We start from the raw sequence: 21,136 nt of genomic DNA on the forward strand, positions 1-21,136 counted from the left end.
GATACCACAGTTGCCATGTCCATGCCAGTGTTATTAAAATCATCCCGCAGGGTTGTTTTCTTACTTGCCTCAGTACCCTGGCAAACCAGGTTATGGTCAGGAAGGCGCCTGGGGACTCGCCTATCCATGCTAGGGAGAAGGCAACCCCCAGTGTGTCCTCTTCCAGGTACCTGGATTTGAAGAGAAGGCATTCTCTGTTGTGCTCGGTGGCAAATAGATTGATGTGGGGGGAACCCCATCTTTGGAAAATTCATTGCACCTCAACCCATACGAGTTCCCATTTGTGGGACGTGGAAAAAGTCCCTGCTCAGTTGATCTGCCAGTATGTTGATGTGTCTCTGCAGACCACAGTGCAGATCTGTTACCTTCTTGTCATGCATTGAGGTTGTGCTGTCCATCCGTACAGTGACCATCTGCACTGTGAGGACCGGTTCAAAGGGTGTCAGCACCCATCAAATGGCTCAGAGTATGAGGATATTGATGTACCCTTGGCCTGCAAGTGTCAGAGATTGGCTCCCCATCCTGACAGGTATCCTGAGAAGAAGCATGGAAGTAGGGGCCTGAAAAGGCTTGACTTGCTCTAGGTTTTTTGTCCACCCACCAGTGATGTAGAGTTTGGTGGAAAGGGTGTGACAGGTGCACAATGTCTTCCCATGAGCCCGATGCTTGAATTCATTGAGTTGTTCTTGGATTGCCGCCATTAACAACCTGCAAGTAGGAACCAGAAATATACATGATGACAACATGCCCAGCAGGGATTTGTAGTGACGTACCATGTTCGTGCGTGTTTTTAAGAACCCATTGACCAGCTGGGAGAGCTGTTCTTCTCTTGGATGAAGGTCTGACTTGCGAAATGCGGGTATCTAGTTCTGCCGTTAGGAAGAGGGTGTTCTATGCCAGCTTAACTACTGACTTTTCATGATGGAGGAAAGCTAGATCTGTGAGGGTCTCTTTCGTCTGATGGATCACTCTGGTTGTCTGTACCTTCGAGTTTGTTTTGATGAGATAATTGTCAAGGTACGGACTTGTACACCTTCTCATTAGGTGTGCTGCCACTGGGGCAAGACATCTGGTGAAGATCCTCGGGACTGACTATAGGCCAAAGCACCCAGAACTGATAATGCTTATCTCCTACTGTAAACCCTAGGTAGTGCTTGATGAACGGGTATGTGGTAATGCGCATCATCTAGGTGGATTGTAGCTGGGTTATCGCCCTTCTAGAGCCAAGGGAGGCCCTGTTGCGGTGTGGTAATTTTGAAACTTATGTGCTTTACCTACATGATCAAAACCTGCAGGTCTAGGAGTGGCCACCACTGTCTGCCCTTTTTCCTTATTAGAAAAAAGGCATGAATAGAATCTCCTCCCTTCTTGATTGTGAAGAAAGGCCTTAATAGTGTTTTTTTGTAGCAACCTGTTCAGCTATTGCTTGAGCGTGTTCATGTTGCGTGTATTGCATGCACATTGTGGTAGAGCTGGCAGCTGTGTGAGGAACTCGATAATGTGTCCTTTGTAGCACCTACTTGTCTGACATTATCTTTTGCCATTGATGCCAGTGGTGGCTGATCCACCCTCCCGCCGGGGTGAGATGTGGGAGGGGATGGTGCTTCCCATCCATTTTGTTTGGACGACTGGGCACTTGTCTGGGCCATCCCACTTCAGACTCTCTGCATCGTGTATCTGGAGGACGGCTGATATCTGTCAGTGATTGATTTTTTTGACCTGGCCCTTTGCGTGGAAAATGCCTTGTTTTTTTAACAAAACTTCCATGATCCATCAGGAAAGGTACGCCTTTCTTTGTCCTTATCTCTCAGTGAACTGATGACCCTGTCTGTATCAGTGTCCAGTTTAATACCTTTCAGGTGATTGTCAACCTTTTTGCCAAAGAGGTCTTGACCTTCGAATGGCATATCGAGGATCTACGTCTGCACTTCAGGCCTGAAGTTGGCTTCATGCATGCTTGCCACCTGAGGACCGTTTCATGAGCCATCTGCCTGGCCCAGATTCTGCGGACTCCACCGCTGAGTCAATGATGTGGTCAAATGTTGCTTCTCGGTCTCTAATGATGGCCCTTGCTTCGTCTTGAAGTTCGGCCGGAAGGTGCTCCATGAACCTGGACCTCTTGTGGCACAATTTCCAGTCATATCTTGCTGTCATGGTGAGGACGTGGGCTGTCCCAATAGAGAAGGATGTAGAAGCCGGAACTTTCCTGTCTACAGCTTGGGGTTTCCCGCCTTCTTTGCAAGGTGGGGCTTTAGTGATGAAGTGGGATTCACAAGTTTCTTCCAGGCGGCCACAGTGATGAGTGGGTCAGGTTTTGCGGGGCCTTGTATTTCTTTCCCGGTCTAGCCCTAGTGGAAGGAGTGGAAAGTGGATTGGCCAGGATCTTCACCGCAGCTTTCCATATAGTATCTAGAAAGGGTATGGCTGTGGCCGTCCCCCTTATCTTGTCTCTATGCGCATAGAGCACTAACTTCTTTTCTGCGCAAGATACTTAATGATTGAAGATTATTGTTGTAATGATTGTATGGAAGGAAGTGGTGTCGCCTGGCAGTGAAAAGCTTCCCGGGGAGTCAGGCCTCTCTTGCTACTGAACAACGTAATCCTCCCATTTGTCAGAATCTTGTTGAGGTTGGGGGATTTCCCCCTCTTCAGGCTCGTATGACTGTGTGTCCAGCGCCAAGAAATCCTAGTAGGGTTCATCAGCTGGATCTTGCCAGTAGGTCAGGGACAGTAATAAAGGTACCCTTATGAACTGTGGCAGAGAGAAAAGCTCCTTTGTCCAGTGAAGCGCCATCCGTCCTGAGGTAGGGAGATGTTTTTGTGACTCCTAGTTGGAACGATATGAGCTTCTTAGCAAAGCAAGCCTTTTGCCGCCTCTGAAATACATCCAGGATATTTTTTCTTTTTCATTTGACTTTATTAACAAGCTTTAAACAGGGTCTGAAGTATCTGTCGAGGGCAAGTGCAATGGAGGGTTGTGCTTCTTGGTCACAGACTGTGGCCTGTCTTCTCCTACGTCAGAGAATTCCTCTTGTAAAATAATGTCTGGAAGTTTCATCATTTCTAGACTGGGGATATGTTGACATTAGCCACTGAGACCTGTGGCACTTGTAGGGTGTGTTTATCACTGTGCTCCGCTCATCGCTGTGTTCTGTGGACAGCAGAGGTAGAGGATTCACTGTTTTTCCTGTGAACAGCCGAGTACTCATGGACGAACCGCCATTCAACAGTGATTTTCTTCTCGTTTATGTATTTCCCATCAACTGTTTAGCCATGGACGAGGGTTCTTTTGTGGATGAGGAAGGAATGTTTAGTCGTGGACGAGGGTTCCTTCATGGACGAGGTAGTAGTCATGGGTGAGGGGGCTTTAGAAATAGCTGTGGACAAGGGTTTTTTAGTCTACAGTGGGTTAGCTGGAGACGGTACTCCTCTCGTCAATGGTTGTGGATGAGGGTGCTCATGGACGAGGGCCCCTAGCAATTTAGCAGTGGACAGAACTCCTCTCGTCAATGGTCGTGGACACAGGCTCTCGTGTACGAGTGCTCCTAGAGGTAGTCATGGACAAGGAACTTTAGAAATAGTCGTGGACAAGGGATTTTACATAGGTGGTGAGTTAGCCGTGGACAGCGGCAAAGACGACTCCATAGACGAAGACCGTTCGTTTATACGTGATTGATCCCTCATAGACGAGACAGCTGTCCACAGTAATTTAGCCGAAATGATCAGGCCATGGATGCTGACATTTCTGTTGTAGAGGACCTTGTGGACAAATTGTATGTGTGGACTATTTGTCCGTGAACGATGACTTGGTATTGTGGCCGACGAGGGGGTCTTATATGCCACTTTTAATGTTTTCCAAGCTGAGTGGGTTTTTGGATGACCATTTTTCTTTGTTTTTGCAGGTGGTGCTTTCCCCCTTTCCACAGATGAAGCTCTTCTCTTTGAAGCTTGCTTCTCAGGGGTCCTGAGGGAAATCACAGATGCTGTTTTGACAGACTTCATCCTCAGATGACTGGCACTTACTCTCCAGATGAATAAGACTCCTGTGCATGTCCAGTGGGATCGTCCCTTGATGATTTCCAGATGAATACACATGTTTCCAAGACTGTAAAACACAGAGTGTGAAGGGCAGAAGAAACTCTATCCATTTGTAAAAGAATGGTTTGAAAAAGATTTGAAAAGACTGAATAATAAGACAATGCTTAGGAGAGCTGTGGAGGATTCCCTACTCACTAGACTGCTGTGAAAAATCTGAAGATGGCTGCCTGGGGTGGAGGTTAAGCTTTGCCACCTCATTGTTTAGGGTCAAAAGGGACCAAGATGAGGTGGAGGGACTACATAATGGGCCTGTATAGGCATAATGGGCAAACAGCATTGCTTCTTCCTACGGGAACATTTTATATATATATTTATTAAGTTACTGAGGATTCCCAGTCTGATGACAGTGAACATTCAAGCGTGTAGATCCATGAAAGATCCAATGATGGAGAAATTAACATACCCTGTAAAACACATTTTTAGGGTGCCTTTGCTAAAAGCAGATCATGAGGCAACACAATATACCAGTAGTAATGCACCAATTCCATACTACTAACCTCGTGGTCAACAACATGCTAAAATTGTCAGGAAACATTTTCATGATCCCTGTGCCCACTATGGGACAGTAGGGGTCGGAACATCTACTTGCCAACTCACATAGTCAAGGAGATGGTATGAAGGTTGAGTACCATTTGCATGGTAGGCGGCCTTGCTCGCGAATATTGGGAATGTTTGACATTTTTATTTGACATTTACTGCAAACAACTTTGTTTGCACTAAATGCCAAATAAAGGTTTCACTGTGCATGGCTGAACTCTGGGTGGCAGCATTGTGCCAAATATGAAGTGCGCTTATGGTGACATGCACCATTTTACCAAAAGCTATTGGTACATTTTATGTAACGCGTTACCATGGGGCGAGTGCATTTCTCTAAAGTCGAGTAAACTAAGGAACTTGACCTGCAGGTCTAGTGTCATTTATAAGAATTATCAAGGCCCGGAGAGTGTTGCCAATTTAAAATATGTGTGTGTTGACTGTCCCTAATATATACTACCATCTCACTATAGGAAAATGTTGTGATGCTTGCTGTATCCAATAAATGCCAGTGTTGGCACTTTAAAATATTTTCATGCTGGCTGTGTCCAATATATGGTATATTAACCTCCCCGCCTGTGCACAACTGTATATACCAACATTGCCAAGATAAAATATGTTTTCAGAGAGCCTGAACTCCCTTTGAAGCACTCACACATCTCACCAACCCCTACACACACACCCTTCACACACACACGCACACACACACACACACACACACGCATAGCTAACATAAATACACCCACAGACAACTGCTTTTTTCCTTACTTGCGCTGCTTCTCAAATCCAGTCCTCTAGCAACTCTCCTTGTGAGTTCATGATGTTTGCAGGAAGAAGGAAACAGGGAGAGGTGTCAATAAACACCTCTCAATAGTCCTGCTTCCTGCGCTTGTGCTGGAGCCATGCAGCCAAAGCAGGAAAGCGCAAGTGTGTCACCATAGAAAATGGTGCCCAGAGAACCCCAGCCAGCATACCAATGGGTCATGTAAAGGTGGGGAAGCAAAACGCGATTGGTCTTGCATGGACCATTGGGCATATGCAGGCTGTGGCTCTGCAGGTACCAGGGATACCAGATATCCTGAAACATCATCGGGAGTGCTCTGTTCAGCTGCTTCCTGCAGCTGAGTGCATACTTTACTGGGCCTACCTTCCTCTCCCTTTCATGAATGTTGCAGGTTAGCACCCTGTTGCCCATTATGGACAAGCTGTTGATGCCTCTGTTTAAGTTCTTGTCCATAGTGTTCCTATAGTTCTAACATCAAATTCCTGGTTGCAACCTATCCCTTAGAGCAGGCCCTTGCCCAGTCTGTAGTTATCTATGGTCTCTACTCAGTCTGCCTAAGCCTCCCAACCAAAGAGTGTTAGATGGTCGGGAATACAAACAACTGATGTGAGGGCATTCACATATTAGCTCACTTACCCACCCAGTCAATCACTCACAGATAACATGGATGGCTAAATCAAATCAGTGGATTGAATAAAAACCTATCCAACATTTCTGTGAATCCAAGGGAGGGATGATCACCAGAAGGACAGGGCTCTTTTACCTGCAAATCGCTTGGCGCGTGTCCAGTCTAAACAAAAGAATAAAGAAATAAAGATCAGCAAATTAAATTACTTATACAGAAATATAGATCAGTACATTACATTAATTTGATGTGAACACTGAATGCATCAACATTGAATTAGCTTGCACACAATGTGTGAGGTAAATTAAATATTTTGGTAGTAGAGTCTTTCTTCTCTATTAACATCGGGGGGTGGGGGTGGGGATCAGGCAGAATGTGTACATCCGCCACTGTTATTTCAGTTGCCAATCTTCATTTCTTTGATTTTACCTTAAAATCATTCAGTCTCCAGTAAAGTTGTGATGTCAGGTACCACATGTCATCATTTTCTTTTTAATTTCGGTTAATATAAATTAATGTTTGTAGCTATAAACCAAAGCATTACTAAATGCTCTAAATATGCACAGGTGCATTATATAAACAGTACACAGTCCATTTAGTAAAAATGAATAACAGCTATTTATACAATGAACAATATTCAAATGGAAATTTCAGTTTGAATAGCGACCACACACATGGGTTATATAACTCTGCAGATAAAATATGACAATTCCTGATGAAAAGATATTTCATCTACTATCACTCTAATGCTAAAAGCTGAGCCAACAAGCTCTTGATTGCTCACTCCACTGCATGATCATAAAAGGGATGAAGTTTAAAAAAGTTCAGGTCGACATTGTCTGAATCCCCTAGGCCTCCAGATAGGCAAATTGGTCATGCAATGAATATGCTGGCAATGCATTTCATGCAAAATAGCTTAAAGTGCATCAACGTCTCCTTAAACTGAGGGCAAGATACAATATTATCATCAGAGGCATTCATCCACACAGCAAAAGGGCTACCTTACAAGGAGAACATGAACATGTTAACCACTTTCCCATTGCTGGTTCTGATACCAACAACACATATTGTTCAGCGGTCCCATGGGCTGAGAGTGCTGAGTGCCATCTATTACTCTTTTCCCTTTTACTCTGTGTCCTAAATTGTGCCTTATCTCTGCATAGAGTTCTTTGTTTGCACCTTGAGTTACTCCTCTATGCCCTTAAACATGTTTCCAATGCCAGAAGCCTTACCTTTACTTCCACTTGCTTTGCTTACCCGTTACACATGCAGCAATTACTTTGCACTTAGGGATTACATTCACATAGGGCTTTTGTTGTTGGCCTTTGGGCAGCCTCCTATCTAGACCTTTCAAAAGTCCCCCACCAGCCATTGAGGTGAACTGGGTCAATCATGCCCACACTATACTGAAGATAGTCTGAACCACTCACACGCTCAGACTTTACATGCTTTGCAATACAGCAATCTCCACTCTTCTATCTCCAGCTCATGCACTTCCTCATGGTCTGCACCACATTTTATTTAAAAATATTTCCTTTTCATCTTTTTACATGATCCTATTTAACAGTCATTAAATAATAATAAGAATTTTAATAAGTGAGAGGATTAACCAGCTTCCTCAAAATGCACAAAAAAGAACCTTTTCACAATCATCCGAGTGCTTTACTACTGAACCCTAGAGACCCTTTTACTCAAGGTAACTTGTCGTACTATGGATGGGACGGAGAATAACTTCTCAAACTAAATAATAAGACCGACACAGGAAGTTGACAAATAACAATGTATTAACTATTGTCTAAAACAGGTAGTACAACAGACATCAACAGACTTCGCAAAGCATAATCTCAACAAATCTCATGAAAAATCACACTTATATAGCAAAGACTTGTAATTCATGACATCATACTACGTGGCAAACTAAGAAAAACCTATGTGGGATTGTGATAGGCTCAAGGGGAACGTCTAAGTATACTTTCTATATAGGATAGGATTGTGATAGTATCTCTATAGTCAGGTGGTCCACTCATGCCCTCCCGTAGTGCAAGTAATCTCCAACAGTTATTAGAAACACAAAATATCATTGGCTCTCAAATTATAAGGCTCTTCGTTATACGTCCTTCTACAATTCTTTGGCACGCTTGTACCCTTCTGGAACATTCAATGCTCTAGCAGCACGTAAACTGGTACCCCAGGTGCTGGTGGTGGACTTGACCTTATAACCCCACCCAATTAGCCCAATATCTCTCATCACTCGTGCCGTTTGCCATTCACATTTTCTTTGAACTCGGCCTTGTAGTAAGCTTCTTGCCTCCGGGAATATAAGGGAGTGTGAGAACTCGCTATCTTCAGTCCGGTGCACCATGCACTTCATCTATTTTCATCCGTAGCACACGTGATCAGTGAATTTTGCTCGTATTATAGCATTTCATTGTCTTTAATTAAGAAACTTGGCACTCATCGTGTTCCCTCTTTGCAACCTAAGAAGAGATGCCTTGGCTTCTCACGTGTACTGTTCTTCGCACGCTGATAACCAGTTCTTGGCTGCTTGCAGTCTTTGACATCAAGCCAGATAGCCTCTTTGGTCTTGCTTCGAATGTGTGCCTATTCTTTGCTGCAACACACATAGCTTCCAATCCGTCTTTCTTCATGGAGACACACTTACTAAAATGTATCATCTTATGTCCAGAACTCTATATTTATACATGTTGGCGGCACTGCCTGCAGTCTATATACTACGCATAGCCAGCCATAGTCAACTTGCATTACAGAGTCTGTACAATTGTAAAACGCCTTATGTTTCCTGCAGTGTTTTTCACACATGCAATCTTCATTCTGCACATGAAAGTCTTCTCCATTCTTTACTTCGCCATCAGATTCTAGATCGCCTATGCATTCTCTTCTCTGGACATCCTTCTCAGTGCGTCATTCTCATCTTTCATTATGTCATCAGCTTCTACTTTTCACATATTTGTACTTCTTCAAGCGCTTCTCTTCGGAGACCATCAGTCTTTCGAGGATGCTTCACATAGGGCTTACTCAACGGATACCTCATCTCAGAGACTCTTTGTGTTAAAGGTACCATTACTGGCGTTGCACATGTCGCAATTTCTGGTTTCCAACATGTAGGCAAAATAGGGGTGTTACTTCCTGTAAAGGCCCTCAACTGCTCCTCTACACTACGATTTCCAGATGCGTAAACCACCGAGAGCAACAAATAAAATAAAGTTTATCACCAATATATTTCAAACATGGCTTCTTGCTAGTGATATCCCCTACGCGAAGATCCCTCCAGATATTCTGGGAAAAGGTAGCTGCTGGTTTGCTGCACAGCCCTCTTTCTGAGCTCCGCATTGACAAAAGCTTGGTGTCATTTGATGTAAAGTTGGAAGCTATATGATTTTGGTAGCATTAGTACATTTCAGCTACTTGAAGTCACTCAGGACATTACCAACCCCACAGCTCAGAGCAATAAGGGGCAATGGCCCCGGATTTTGGCTTGGTTACCTCAAAGAAGGACTTCAAATATCTGCCTGATTCCATAATTGCAGGATAGCTCTGTTGGGCAGAGACAATGGCAACACTTGTATATTGATACAATCAATAACCCTAAAGTTCTCAGTAAAAGTAACACCTAAATAAGGGTTTTACTCTTTCAAGCTTCACCATTTAAAAATAAGGAATATCCAAAGCTCTGCTTTGTCGCTATAATCAGGATTTTGTGACTTTCCGGATGGGCAGGTCCTTAACTGTTATGCAAATAGCATAATGTTCAATTAAACGTGGGGCATTTGGTGCCCTCGCAATCAATAGTGTCATTGGAATTCCTCAATAAGGGTACTGGCAGCACCCCACCCTAGTTGGCCCATCCAATGAATAGGTCAATGTGTTACTGATAAATACAATTAGGGTAAATATCACAAAATAAAATATTTTGTTTCAAAATGTTCCCACACACCAAGTTCAATAAACAAAGGAGGAATTCTATCCCTGTTTTTCTAATACTTCATTTAAATGAACGCTATATGTAATGTCTCCTTTGTTATTAGAAGGAGTATCTGCTAGCAGCGTCTGTGGTTTTTGGGATTGAGGGATTCTGGAATGGAAAGGTTTTATTCTGTCCCATCTGGGATTCAGTTTTAAGTTCTGGTAGAATTTTGTATTTCCCAAGCAACAGGCAGGTCTAGTTCCGAAGGTGGGTGGAGTGACCAAGCCCCTGGAATGTCTTGGATCAGGAGAAGAGACACACATTTGAATGAGGGTGTGATTATAGGGGAGTTGGTTGGTTGCGAGTTTGAGGGCAGTGAGAAGGAAGACAAGAGTTCTCGAAGTTGTGTATATAAATACCTGCTCCTGATGTACCACTGCCATATTTCCTCTGCTAGAGTTGACAGTGTTGTGAATGAATTCCACCTTGTTTGTTTATGCATGCCGTTGTTATGGTGTTGTCTTTGTTGATCAACACACTCTTGCTGAGTAACCTTGTTTCAAAAGATAGCATAGCCATCTAAAACAAGACGCCAAGGCCAAAGTATGCACTGACCTCAGAGATCCAGTCCCGCATAAGAAATAAACACATGCCAAGACCAATGTAATGGGTGTTTTTGGAAGCCATATGTAGAGGCTAACATAAAAGGATATGTGCTCATTAAAGTTTGATTACATGTTTTCTTAGTCATAATTCACATACAAATGATCACGTCTATTAATTTTTGTTTCATTCACGCACAGCCCGGTACTATATTTTAAAATCAGTAATTTTTTTGTTGTCAAAAATGATAAAAATGTTCTCATGGTTTATCAAAAATCATTCAGGTAATACCGTAAATCAACAATGGATGAAGACATTCAATGGTGAGGAAATTGAAATAAATCTTCTATGTTGGTTGTGGAAATGTTGACATAATGGTGGACACAGAAACATGGTTAAACATGAATACACCCATGTCTTTAATCATATAACTCTCTTGATGATACACCTCTACAGGAGATGGAATGTGTGAGGTGTTCCGGTGCTATCACCTCCAGCCCATCGCACTATTGATCGTATTAATTGATCAATAAATATTTGTGAATGAACTGCTTTGAAGTGAAGAAGTTGATGTGCCTTTTTTTGATATATGTATAGTGCATGGTTAGCAACCGTGTAGTTTTGGTTTGAGTTGCTCTACCATCGGAAAAGTCAATGTTGGGCAGCTCATAACTTTAGTGCTGGTGAATAAATCTGCATGAAAATATAGAACTGGCTGAATTCTTTGGGGAAGTTGCAGGTAGTTTCGTCAAGGGGGAGGGTGATGTTATAAAGGGGGTGCTGAACGTTTGAAAATTCACTGACTTGCGTCAGAGGCCATTTCTGTTGCGCCAACTGCCTGAACTGCTGGACATTTTTCTGCTAGATTGTTGTGAGAAGCTGCATTCTATTTACAAATCTCTGCTTTCTGTAATTTGGGGTTAATTTGCCCAGTGGTTTGTTTATAAATTTCTCAAAAAGTAGGTCAAATACATTTGTGGTCTCTCGCTTATGTCCACATACTCTCGTATTGTGTGTTCCGAGTTTGCTGCAACTTTTCCCACTCGGTTGGGACTATTGCGTCTGTGGAAGGTCAGTGAGGGAATGTCAAAACATTTCTGAAATGGACATCAGGTTTGTTTTCAGATATTCAGTGAAAACCGTGAACAGCACATTCAGAATATTTTTTTTTTAAAGGGACATTACACCGGACTCAACTAGACTCACACAATAAGCCACCTCAGAGAGGCTTAGAGGTAGCCAGAATGGAGTGCAATATGTCTGAAAAAGGGTAAACAAAAAAATGTCATGCTGTTGGCAGACCTGGCCATCATCTGCGGACTCGTCGATTGCAGACAAAACCTTGGAAAGTGAAATGCAAAGCATTTCTGTTGTTATCCGGGAACACAAATGCCTGTTAGTGAATAAGTGTTTGGGTCTGGGGGCAGATTAATATTTATACACATTTTACTAGGTTGGCATTAGAGTCCTGTAGGTTTTGTTAAGTGGCTTAAGTGGTTAAGAAAAGGCAATTTTGGCCAACTCATAACTTTTGCGCCCATAGTATGGCCAATCCATTCACAGTTAGAGTTAGAGTTAGTTACAGTATGCCAACTTTAGTTTCTGAAGGAACACAGGATAGTGATGGCTAACAAGCAAGATTGGTACATACAGTGAAAGAAATAATTGCATGTTAGAGTTAGCGAACTGTTCCTTGGTTACAGTGGAATCAGAACGTAGTAGCTAATGAAGTGGGGAGGTATACATTGCAGGGGGGAGAGAAAAGGAAAAGGAGGACATATGATCTACAGTAACATAGGTAGGGTGTTGGTTTAGAGGTTCCTTGGCTGCACTGGGACCAAGTCAGTCCCCCCCCTATAATTGAGAGAAGTATGCTCAACAATGGATCAAGTGGCGTGCCAGGGGTCTAGTGAAGATGGAGTAGCACATTGAAAAGCTTGGTCTTGAGGGCTTTACGGAAGGCGGAATAGGACGCTTCATTTCTGAGTGAAGTAGGGAAGGCATTCCAATTGTTGGGTGCCAGATGTTGGAAGCTGGATCCATCTGCGTTGGTTCTTTTGAAAGTGGGGATGTGAATGTGGTTGGAGAGGTGAGCTTGAATGGGTCTGGAGGAGGTGAGCGGTATTATTTTCTCTGCTAGGTAAGGGGGGGCAGTGCGAGCGACTTGTGTGTGAGGGCCATGGTTTTAAATAGAATGCGCTCTTTTACTGGCAGCCAGTGTGCATCTCTTCTAGCTTGTGAAAGATGTTCTCTTTTAGGAATGCTTAGTGCGGCTCTGAGAGCATTATTTTGAGCAACTTGGAGCCTGTTGATGTTTTTGGCAGAGTTACCCATGAAGAGTGCATTACAGTAGTCCAGTTTGGCCACGATGGTGGCCCTGGCTATTGTGAGGCAGTTTTTGATTGACAAATAAGGTTTGACAGCATTGATGATTTTGGTGGTGTGTGCTGCAGATGAGGCAATGGCACTGACTTTGCGCGTCATAGACAAGGTGGAGTCAAAGAAGACCCCTAAAACTTTGATTGTTGGTGCCACCCTGATAGTCGTATTATCAGTGTTAAAGGTTCTGTATTGAGGGCCAAGCTTTTTGAGAGTGTCTTTGGAGCCTACAAGGAGAATCTCAGTTTTATCTCCTTTGAAACATAGACCATTAGCTGCCATCCGGGCCTGTATGGTCGCGTTAATGTTGGCTAGGGTAGCTGAGTCCTGTTCATGGGAGCCTGTGGGGGATACTAAGACTTAAGTGTCGTTGGCATAGTTTGTGTATGCTATGCCGAGATCATTAAGGTCGTTGAAAAGAGGTAGTGTAAAGATATTGTAGAGTGTGGGCGCAGTGCATGACCCTTAAAGGACACCACAGTGGATGGTGGTGGGTGCTGCACATGCATGGTCTGAGAACACCCTCATACGGCTACCTTTAAGGAAGGAGGAAATCCAAGATGTGGCGTCAGGGGAGAAATGGGCAGCATGTTTGAGTTGTTTACATAGGGTATCATGGTCCAAGAGATCAAAAGCAGCCGACAAATCTAGAAGGAGAAGTGGCAGCTTACCTTTGTCCATTATCTCACTGAGCTGGATATTGAGATCAAGTAATGCAGACTCGGTTGCATGGCCTAGGCGGAAGCCAGATTGCATCTTGCCCAGGATGTTGTTTTCTTCTTGAAACTGCTGGATTTGGGTATAGGCGACTTTGTCCAGAATTTTTAAGAGGAATGGGGCCGTGGTTATAGGTCTGTAGTTATTGAGTACCTCCGGATCTACGTTTTTTTTTTAGCAGTGGGAGGACCCATGCCTCTTTGAGGCAAGCAGGGACGGTACTGAAGTTGAAAGAGGCTGTCATAAACAGTGCTAGGGTATCACTACATTCTTTAATAAGGTTGGCTGGGCAGATATCACCCTTGCAGTTGGATGGTTTGATTTGCCGGATGATGTTGCCTACTTCTGTCTCTGTAACTTCCCTGAACGCGAAAAGTGTTTTCTTTTCGGTTTCTGTGCTGGTAGTGGAGGCAAAGGCATGTTGTACTTGGATATGGCTGGTGGTGGGCAATGATCTTCTTTTGTAGGAGATCTAGTTTGGTAAGCACAGCAGATTGGACTCTGGTGCACATAGATTCATCTTCAACAACATCCTGAGTGTTTGTGACTGGCGTGGCCAGTTCTTTGAAGATGGCAAACAGTTCTTTGGTTTCAGAAATGGCATTAGAGATCCTATCGTTATAGGCTACAGATTTTGCTAGAGTGATCGCTTTCTTGTATTTAGCCGCCAGTGTTTTGTAGGCAGTTAGCGTGACTTCAAGTGGGGCCCTTTGCCATTTGCTAAGTGCTTTGCACTTGAGTGTACGTAGTTCTTTGAGCTCAGTGGAGAACCAAGAGTTTGAATGTTTCTTTTTTTGGCTTTCTTGCTCTCTAGCAGGGCAATGGTGTCTACTGCCGCTTTGAGTGTGGTATTGTAGAGCTCTGAAAGCACCGAGAGATCTGAGGAGAAGGGGCTTGAGAGCTGGAATACCTAAAAGAGGAAGGATCCTGTCTTTGGTGAGATTTTTCGAGCATTCCGCTAACGCAGGTGGGACTGGCAGGACTGATTTATGAGTAGTGACACTAGTAGGGATGGAGAAGTGGACAAGGTGGTGGTCCATCCATGGGGACGGGGTATTGGAACTGATAGCCACACCGCAGTTGTGATCTACTACCCAGTCTAGGATGCGCCCTTTGGAGTGCGTAGAGACAACCTTTTGCTGGAAGCCAAGGTTCTGGAGGGCTTAGGCTAGGGCCTTAGCCAGTTTGTCTTTGTGATAATTAAATCCCAGGTTAAAATCCCATCAGAGCATAGATTTCGTGCTGTTTTTAAGATTTTCCCCGAGGAGATGTAGTAGATTGTCATGGAAGTCAATTATTGGGCCAGGTGGGCAGTATGCTATGTGAACAGCAATGGGGGAGTTTTGGGAGATAGTAAGTTTGACCGCGAGTGAGTCTACATTCTCACCGAGCTGTGATGTGGTTTGTCTTACTGCTAGCATATCTTTGACTACGAAGGCTACTACCCCACCTTTGGCAGCTAGTCTGTCTCGTCTAAAAATTGTATAGCCTGGAAGGAGGGCTAGCGAGATGGATGGTCCAGAGGCTTCATGAAGCCATGTTTCGGTAATGGCTAATGCATCCAAATCCAAGTTGGTGAGTAAGTCCTGTATCGCATTTATCAGAGCACATTGGAGTGGGAGGTGAACAGGTTTTGTATTATTGAAGTGAGAGGAAGGTTGTGTGGTCAACGGGCCCTTGGTGGGGTGGTTTGCACTAGGGTTTGTCTGCATCCACGGGTGGGAGTGTTGGAAGGTGGACTGAAGTCAGCTGGCTTGTAAGGCATGGCAGGAGCGCTGACCTAGGAGTTTATTTCTAATGCCAGTCGATCTGGGGCGCTTGCCATGGTGGAGCGGTTTGGTGCGGCTCCTAAGCCTCTGTAGTCTGTTGGCTGACGGGTTAGGGTGGACCGTGGTTGTGCAGGGAGGAGGGGCAGTAGGGTGATGTGGTTTGCAGAAAATAAATGGCAGGAAGTGGGTGGGGGGAATGTCTTCCAAATCGGGGGTTCCCTAGCCATGCTTGGTTCTGAGGGGGAAAGGAGTAGAGCAGAGCAACCGGTAAAAAGCTAACAGTCCTAGTCAATATTCATAATACATAGTGCTGTTAAGTACATTCATAGGATATGGATACAGTACTATTGCTATTAAATTGCATATGTACTTATAGTCCTACTAAGGGTAGGTTAGTGCTATGGTAGAGACAGCATCAGCTAAGTCAAAATGCTAGTAAATGTCACTACAACTTTGCAGGCACAGGGTATATATAGTAATGGGGAGTTAGCAGTTGCAGACACCATAACTCAGTTGTGGTAAAAACACTCTTGTTGTGAAGCACACAAGCATGTGATTTGTTTCTACATGGGGAACACAGTGCATAAAAACAGATAAACGCAGTCATTATTTACTGTGATGCTGTTATTGACCGTTAAGTGGGGGCACGAGTTGTGGTTGCCTAGATTTACCATAGCTGGCAAATGTCTATGCTTTTTAGATTTTTATGATGCAGCCACAACATTTACTAAATTTCACTGGTCTTTATTAGTCCAACTTAACCATAGAGTCTCTCTAAACAATTTGTTTCACTTAGCACAAACAGACACACACACACACACACACACACACAAACACAGATGTGCTGGTATGTACTGATATCTAATTAATATTTAACTTATTTTATATTTTTTTATTACAGTGGAATCTATTAATATGCAGATGCAACTACTCAAACGTGTGAGGAATTATAGATTGCTGAAACTCTATTAGCAGAGAGAGACGGTCCTTTTACAGCTTGCATCTTTGTTATTTTTGTAGCATTTTTGTCTGTGTGAATCACACTTAGTTTTGTCGCGCTCTAGAGAGCATGACACAGTGAGATAAGGGGCAGGAGAAGATATTATTCGTTATATTTAGAGTTTAGGGCCCATTTCACTCAAAGGGGATCTTAGCCAGAATTATTGAATTAGGTTGTGCAGGTTTCTATTCAAGAGAGGTTAGAATGTGTTGGTTTTGTATTTGAGAACGCTTTGGTTAGTTCTCAAGATGTATGGCTGAAGTGCCAAGTAGCGCAAGCATTAAGTAGGGTAGATATTGCTTTTTGTTAGCATAAGGGCCTATGACCATGTTACCTCAAGTTCTGCCATTTTGGTCTAGGCCCTACGCAAGTTTATAGCTTTCTGCCATTTAGGGTGCTAGGCCAAATGTCTGAGCTTCTATCCTTTTCATTTAACTAGAATGTATTCCTGCTTTCCCCAGCAAGTGTTTAGACAATCAAGGCTCCCGGAGGAAGGGCAAAGGCTGCATGAATGCTAGTTATTGTTGCAAGATTTAGCCGTTCCCAGATGCTTCAGGCAGGAAACAGACAGCGCTATGTTCCCGAATTTGAATAAAGTTTAATGGCAGGACACATTTTGGTGTGAACGGGGCCCACAGGCAAGCCCTAGGCAGGGTATTGTACTAGGTTGTGGTTATAATGCCCCCACTGAGAAGTGGCAGACAATTGGAACTGCAGCTGGCAGTGCTGAATAGAGCAAATAAATCATAGAAATTAGAACGCAAGAGCAGTGTCTCAGCTGCGTTTTTTATGAAGCCACTTGGTTCCCAAGGGAGATATGGAAGAATGTATGCTAGGAAAGCAACATGTTTCAAGACGAGAGTCGCAAGAGGTGGTACTGAATGTTCAGCTACAAGGTCTGAGAATCGTCATAGGGTGCTCAAGTGTCTGGTCTCATGAGAAAGTACTGTTGTGTCCATTTTTGTTGCCACAGGGTATTGACTTCACTGCTCACACGTGTTTCATGAATGAGTCCTTCTGGAGGTTTGCACATCATGAGTTTTCATGAGCTTGATAACAAAAGGCCAATGTTGCAAAAGGTTCATGAATATCACTAGCCAATCAAAACAGAGTATTTTCTGCTGATTGCATATTTAACTAATTTCCCGGTGGGCTGTGTTTAGCTGGTTACGGCAACATATTAACCAATGGGGTGGGACTATGTAGGTTGTGTTTATATATATATATATTTTTTTTTGTAAATTGGTTTTTATTGGGTTTTCAACATAAACAATTCTCGCATTAAGGCAGAACAGAGAAAAGGTTACATATGTGAGCACAAGAGATACATATTTAGCAACACGCTTTTTCACATCTCGTATTAACATCAGTAAATGGTGCTTACTACTAATAATGCTCAGACAGTAAGAACATTCAGCAAAAAAAAAACAAAAAAAAAACATCAGAACCTTTCTCGTTCCTCACATATATAAACATCACACCCCCTCCCCCCACCCTCTCCCTTGGGAATGAGAGTCGTGTCGCGTAGGGATTGAGGTGTCATGGTAAAGCGCGTATCTTCAGGGGCTGAGATTTATGTAGTAAGATGCATTCAAGGGGTCGCCATGGGGGGGACATATTTTGATCCTGTGAGTGGCGTCCCAGGCAAAGAAGCGGAAGAAGGTCTGAGCCAGGCGGAGGGAGACCATACACGGGAAACAGGGAGTCAGGTACGTCTCCATCAAGGTGGGGGCACTTCATCGTCCAGTGGTGTGTGTTTGTTAGATGTGTGTGTATTTAAGAATTCCGACCATAGGAGCTCACATTGTGTCGCCCTACCATGTAGGGATGCGGTGATTTTCTCCATGGTACATATGTTCAGTACCACATTAACCCACTCCTTCTTAGTCGGGGACGTGGACGATTTCCAGTTAGTCGCAATTAGGGCTTGCGCTGCTAATAACAGATGGGGGGTTAGGCCCCGGACCCTCATCCATTCATCGTCTATTCTCTCGAGGCTAAACAGGACCAGATGTGGGTCAGCATTTCTATGTATCCCGTCCATGTGTCTGATCCACCCCAGCACCTTGTCCCAGAAAATCTTAATCTTGGGGCATCCCCACCACATGTGCCAATAGTCAGCTACCTGCCCACAGTCACGCCAACAGGTAAGGGAAACATCACACCCCCTGCCCCCACCCTCTCCCTTGGGAATGAGAGTCGTGTCGCGTAGGGATTGAGGTGTCATGGTAAAGCGCGTATCTTCAGGGGCTGAGATTTATGTAGTAAGATGCATTCAAGGGGTCGCCATGGGGGGGACATATTTTGGTCCTGTGAGTGGCGTCCCAGGCAAAGAAGCGGAAGAAGGTCTGAGCCAGGCGGAGGGAGACCATACACGGGAAACAGGGAGTCAGGTACGTCTCCATCAAGTTGGGGGCACTTCATCGTCCAGTGGTGTGTGTTTGTTAGATGTGTGTGTATTTAAGAATTCCGACCATAGGAGCTCACATTGTGTCGCCCTACCATGTAGGGATGCAGTGATTTTCTCCATGGTACATATGTTCAGTACCACATTAACCCACTCCTTCTTAGTCGGGGACGTGGACGATTTCCAGTTAGTCGCAATTAGGGCTCGCGCTGCCAATAACAGATGGGGGGTTAGGCCCCGGACCCTCATCCATTCATCGTCTATTCTCTCGAGGCTAAACACGACCAGATGTGGGTCAGCATTTTTATGTATCCCGTCCATGTGTCTGATCCACCCCAGCACCTTGTCCCAGAAAATCTTAATCTTGGGGCATCCCCACCACATGTGCCAATAGTCAGCTACCTGCCCACAGTCACGCCAACAGGTAGGGGAGGAGGATTGGTACATATTGGATAATTTATACGGGTCATATTGCCAGCGGTGCAAAATTTTAATGGAGTGGAGCTTATATTGACATGATATGGAGGTACGTGTAGCATAACACACATTTTGTCCCACTCGTCATCCTCTATTTCTGTTCCCATATCGGTCTCCCATCCCTTTCTGAGTTTATGCGTGGACCCACTACCCCCCTCGAGAATGAGTTTATACATGAGGGAAATTAAGCCCTTCCTATCGGTCTTGGAGTTTAGCATTTTCTCAAAGGGGGTGAGCTCTCGACTCAATTTTTCAACCCATGCTGCTTGTGTCAGTACCCCATTGATTTGTAAGTAGTGGAAAGTGGACAGCACACCGATGTTTAGAGCTTCAGTTAGTTCTGGGAGAGTAATGAAAGAGTCACTGCGGAGAAGCTGGCCCAACCTCTCCAGGCCCGCCTCATACCATGCCTGAAATCTGTCAACATTAGGGATGTGGTTGTTGATGCCCGGAGACCATAGGTGACTCAATGGGGACGGCCATGTTGTGATTCCCTTCATTCCTGGACCCTCCCTCCATATATCCCATATAGTGGCAAAGAGTGGGTGTTCCCTCGTTTTCCTTAACACCGTCTTCCTCGGAGCCCATATCCATTCCCCAAGTGTCGCTGGGTCTAAGTAGTGATTGTCCATTGCTATCTACTGTGGCTCTTTGTGGCTGCGTAGGTGAGGGACAAACACTCGCAGCTGGGCTGCGGCATAGTATACTTTGAGGTCAGGGAGGCCCACCCCACCCCACCTTTATCTTTGGGCAGAATCAACGTGGTATAGGCGATCCTGGCCTTTTTTCCTTGCCACAAGAATTTCAGGAACTCCCTCTTAACATGTGTAAAGTATTGTTTGGATATTTTGATAGGGAGCATCTGAAAGGGATAGAGAATCCTTGGGAGACAGGTCATTTTTATGGCATTCAGCCTGCCGAGCCATGAGATCGTCAGTTTATCCCATCTGGCCAGATCCGCACGAAGTTTGATAAGAAGCTGGGGGAAATTCGCTTCGTATAGGGAATCTAATCGTTTTGTGATATGTATCCCCAAGTATTGCATTGTATTATGCTCGATCGTCAGTCCCAGGGAGGAGTATTTTGCAACATTTGCTTCTGCATCTCCCTGAAGGGGGAAGAGCGTGGATTTGGCGCGGTTGATCTTAAACCCCAATAGGCGACCGTAGTCTTCTAAGAGGGAGATGGCTCGGGGGACAGATCTCTCAGGGTTGACCACGTGTAGGAGTATGTCGTTGGCATACAAGGCCAGCTTGTATTCTGTGAGTCCTAGGTGGATCCCTTCTATGCCAACGTCCCTTCTGATATTGTGTGCCAACGGCTCAAGCGATAGGGCAAAGAGAATGGCTGACAGGGGGCATCCCTGTCTGGTGCCCCGCGCCAATCGAAACCACCTCGAGTATTCCCCGTTCACAAATACTGAGGCTGTAGGTGACGAGTAAATTGCCTGAATTCCTTTCCGAAGATTTGGGCCCAATCCGAATTTCTGAAGAACCTCCAATAGGAAGTCCCACTCTACCCTGTCGAACGCTTTTTCTGCGTCGATGGAAAACAGTGCAGGGTCAGTGTTTAGGCTGTGAGAGGCATGCACTAAATGTAATGTCTTACGCATGGTATCTGCGCCCTGACGGCCAAGTATAAAACCTACTTGGTCGGGGTGAATAAGGCGGGGCAAAAAGGATTCAATCCTAGCTGCTAGGACCCTAGAGTATATTTTGGCATCTAAGTTAATCAAAGAAATGGGACGGTACGATCCACATTTTTTAGGGTCTTTTCCCTCTTTCGGGATAACCGCTATGAGTGCCTTGGCAAATGAGT

General features: G+C 44.4%; 1 protein-coding gene across 4 annotated transcripts in view; it reads right to left on the minus strand.

Moving 5' to 3' along the window:
• LOC138581426 (butyrophilin subfamily 1 member A1-like) overlaps nt 1–21,136 on the minus strand; it is a 366,089-nt gene that overhangs the window by 12,892 nt on the left and 332,061 nt on the right. For all 4 annotated transcript variants that reach the window (XM_069652748.1, XM_069652746.1, XM_069652747.1 and 1 more), the window contains one exon: nt 6,180–6,206. In XM_069652748.1, coding sequence (XP_069508849.1) covers nt 6,180–6,206 — 27 coding nt within the window. The remainder of the gene's footprint in view (nt 1–6,179; nt 6,207–21,136) is intronic.

This window comes from Ambystoma mexicanum, chromosome 3p (assembly GCF_040938575.1).
Source record: "Ambystoma mexicanum isolate Mex_15411 chromosome 3p, UKY_AmexF1_1, whole genome shotgun sequence".
Taxonomy (NCBI): domain Eukaryota; kingdom Metazoa; phylum Chordata; class Amphibia; order Caudata; family Ambystomatidae; genus Ambystoma; species Ambystoma mexicanum.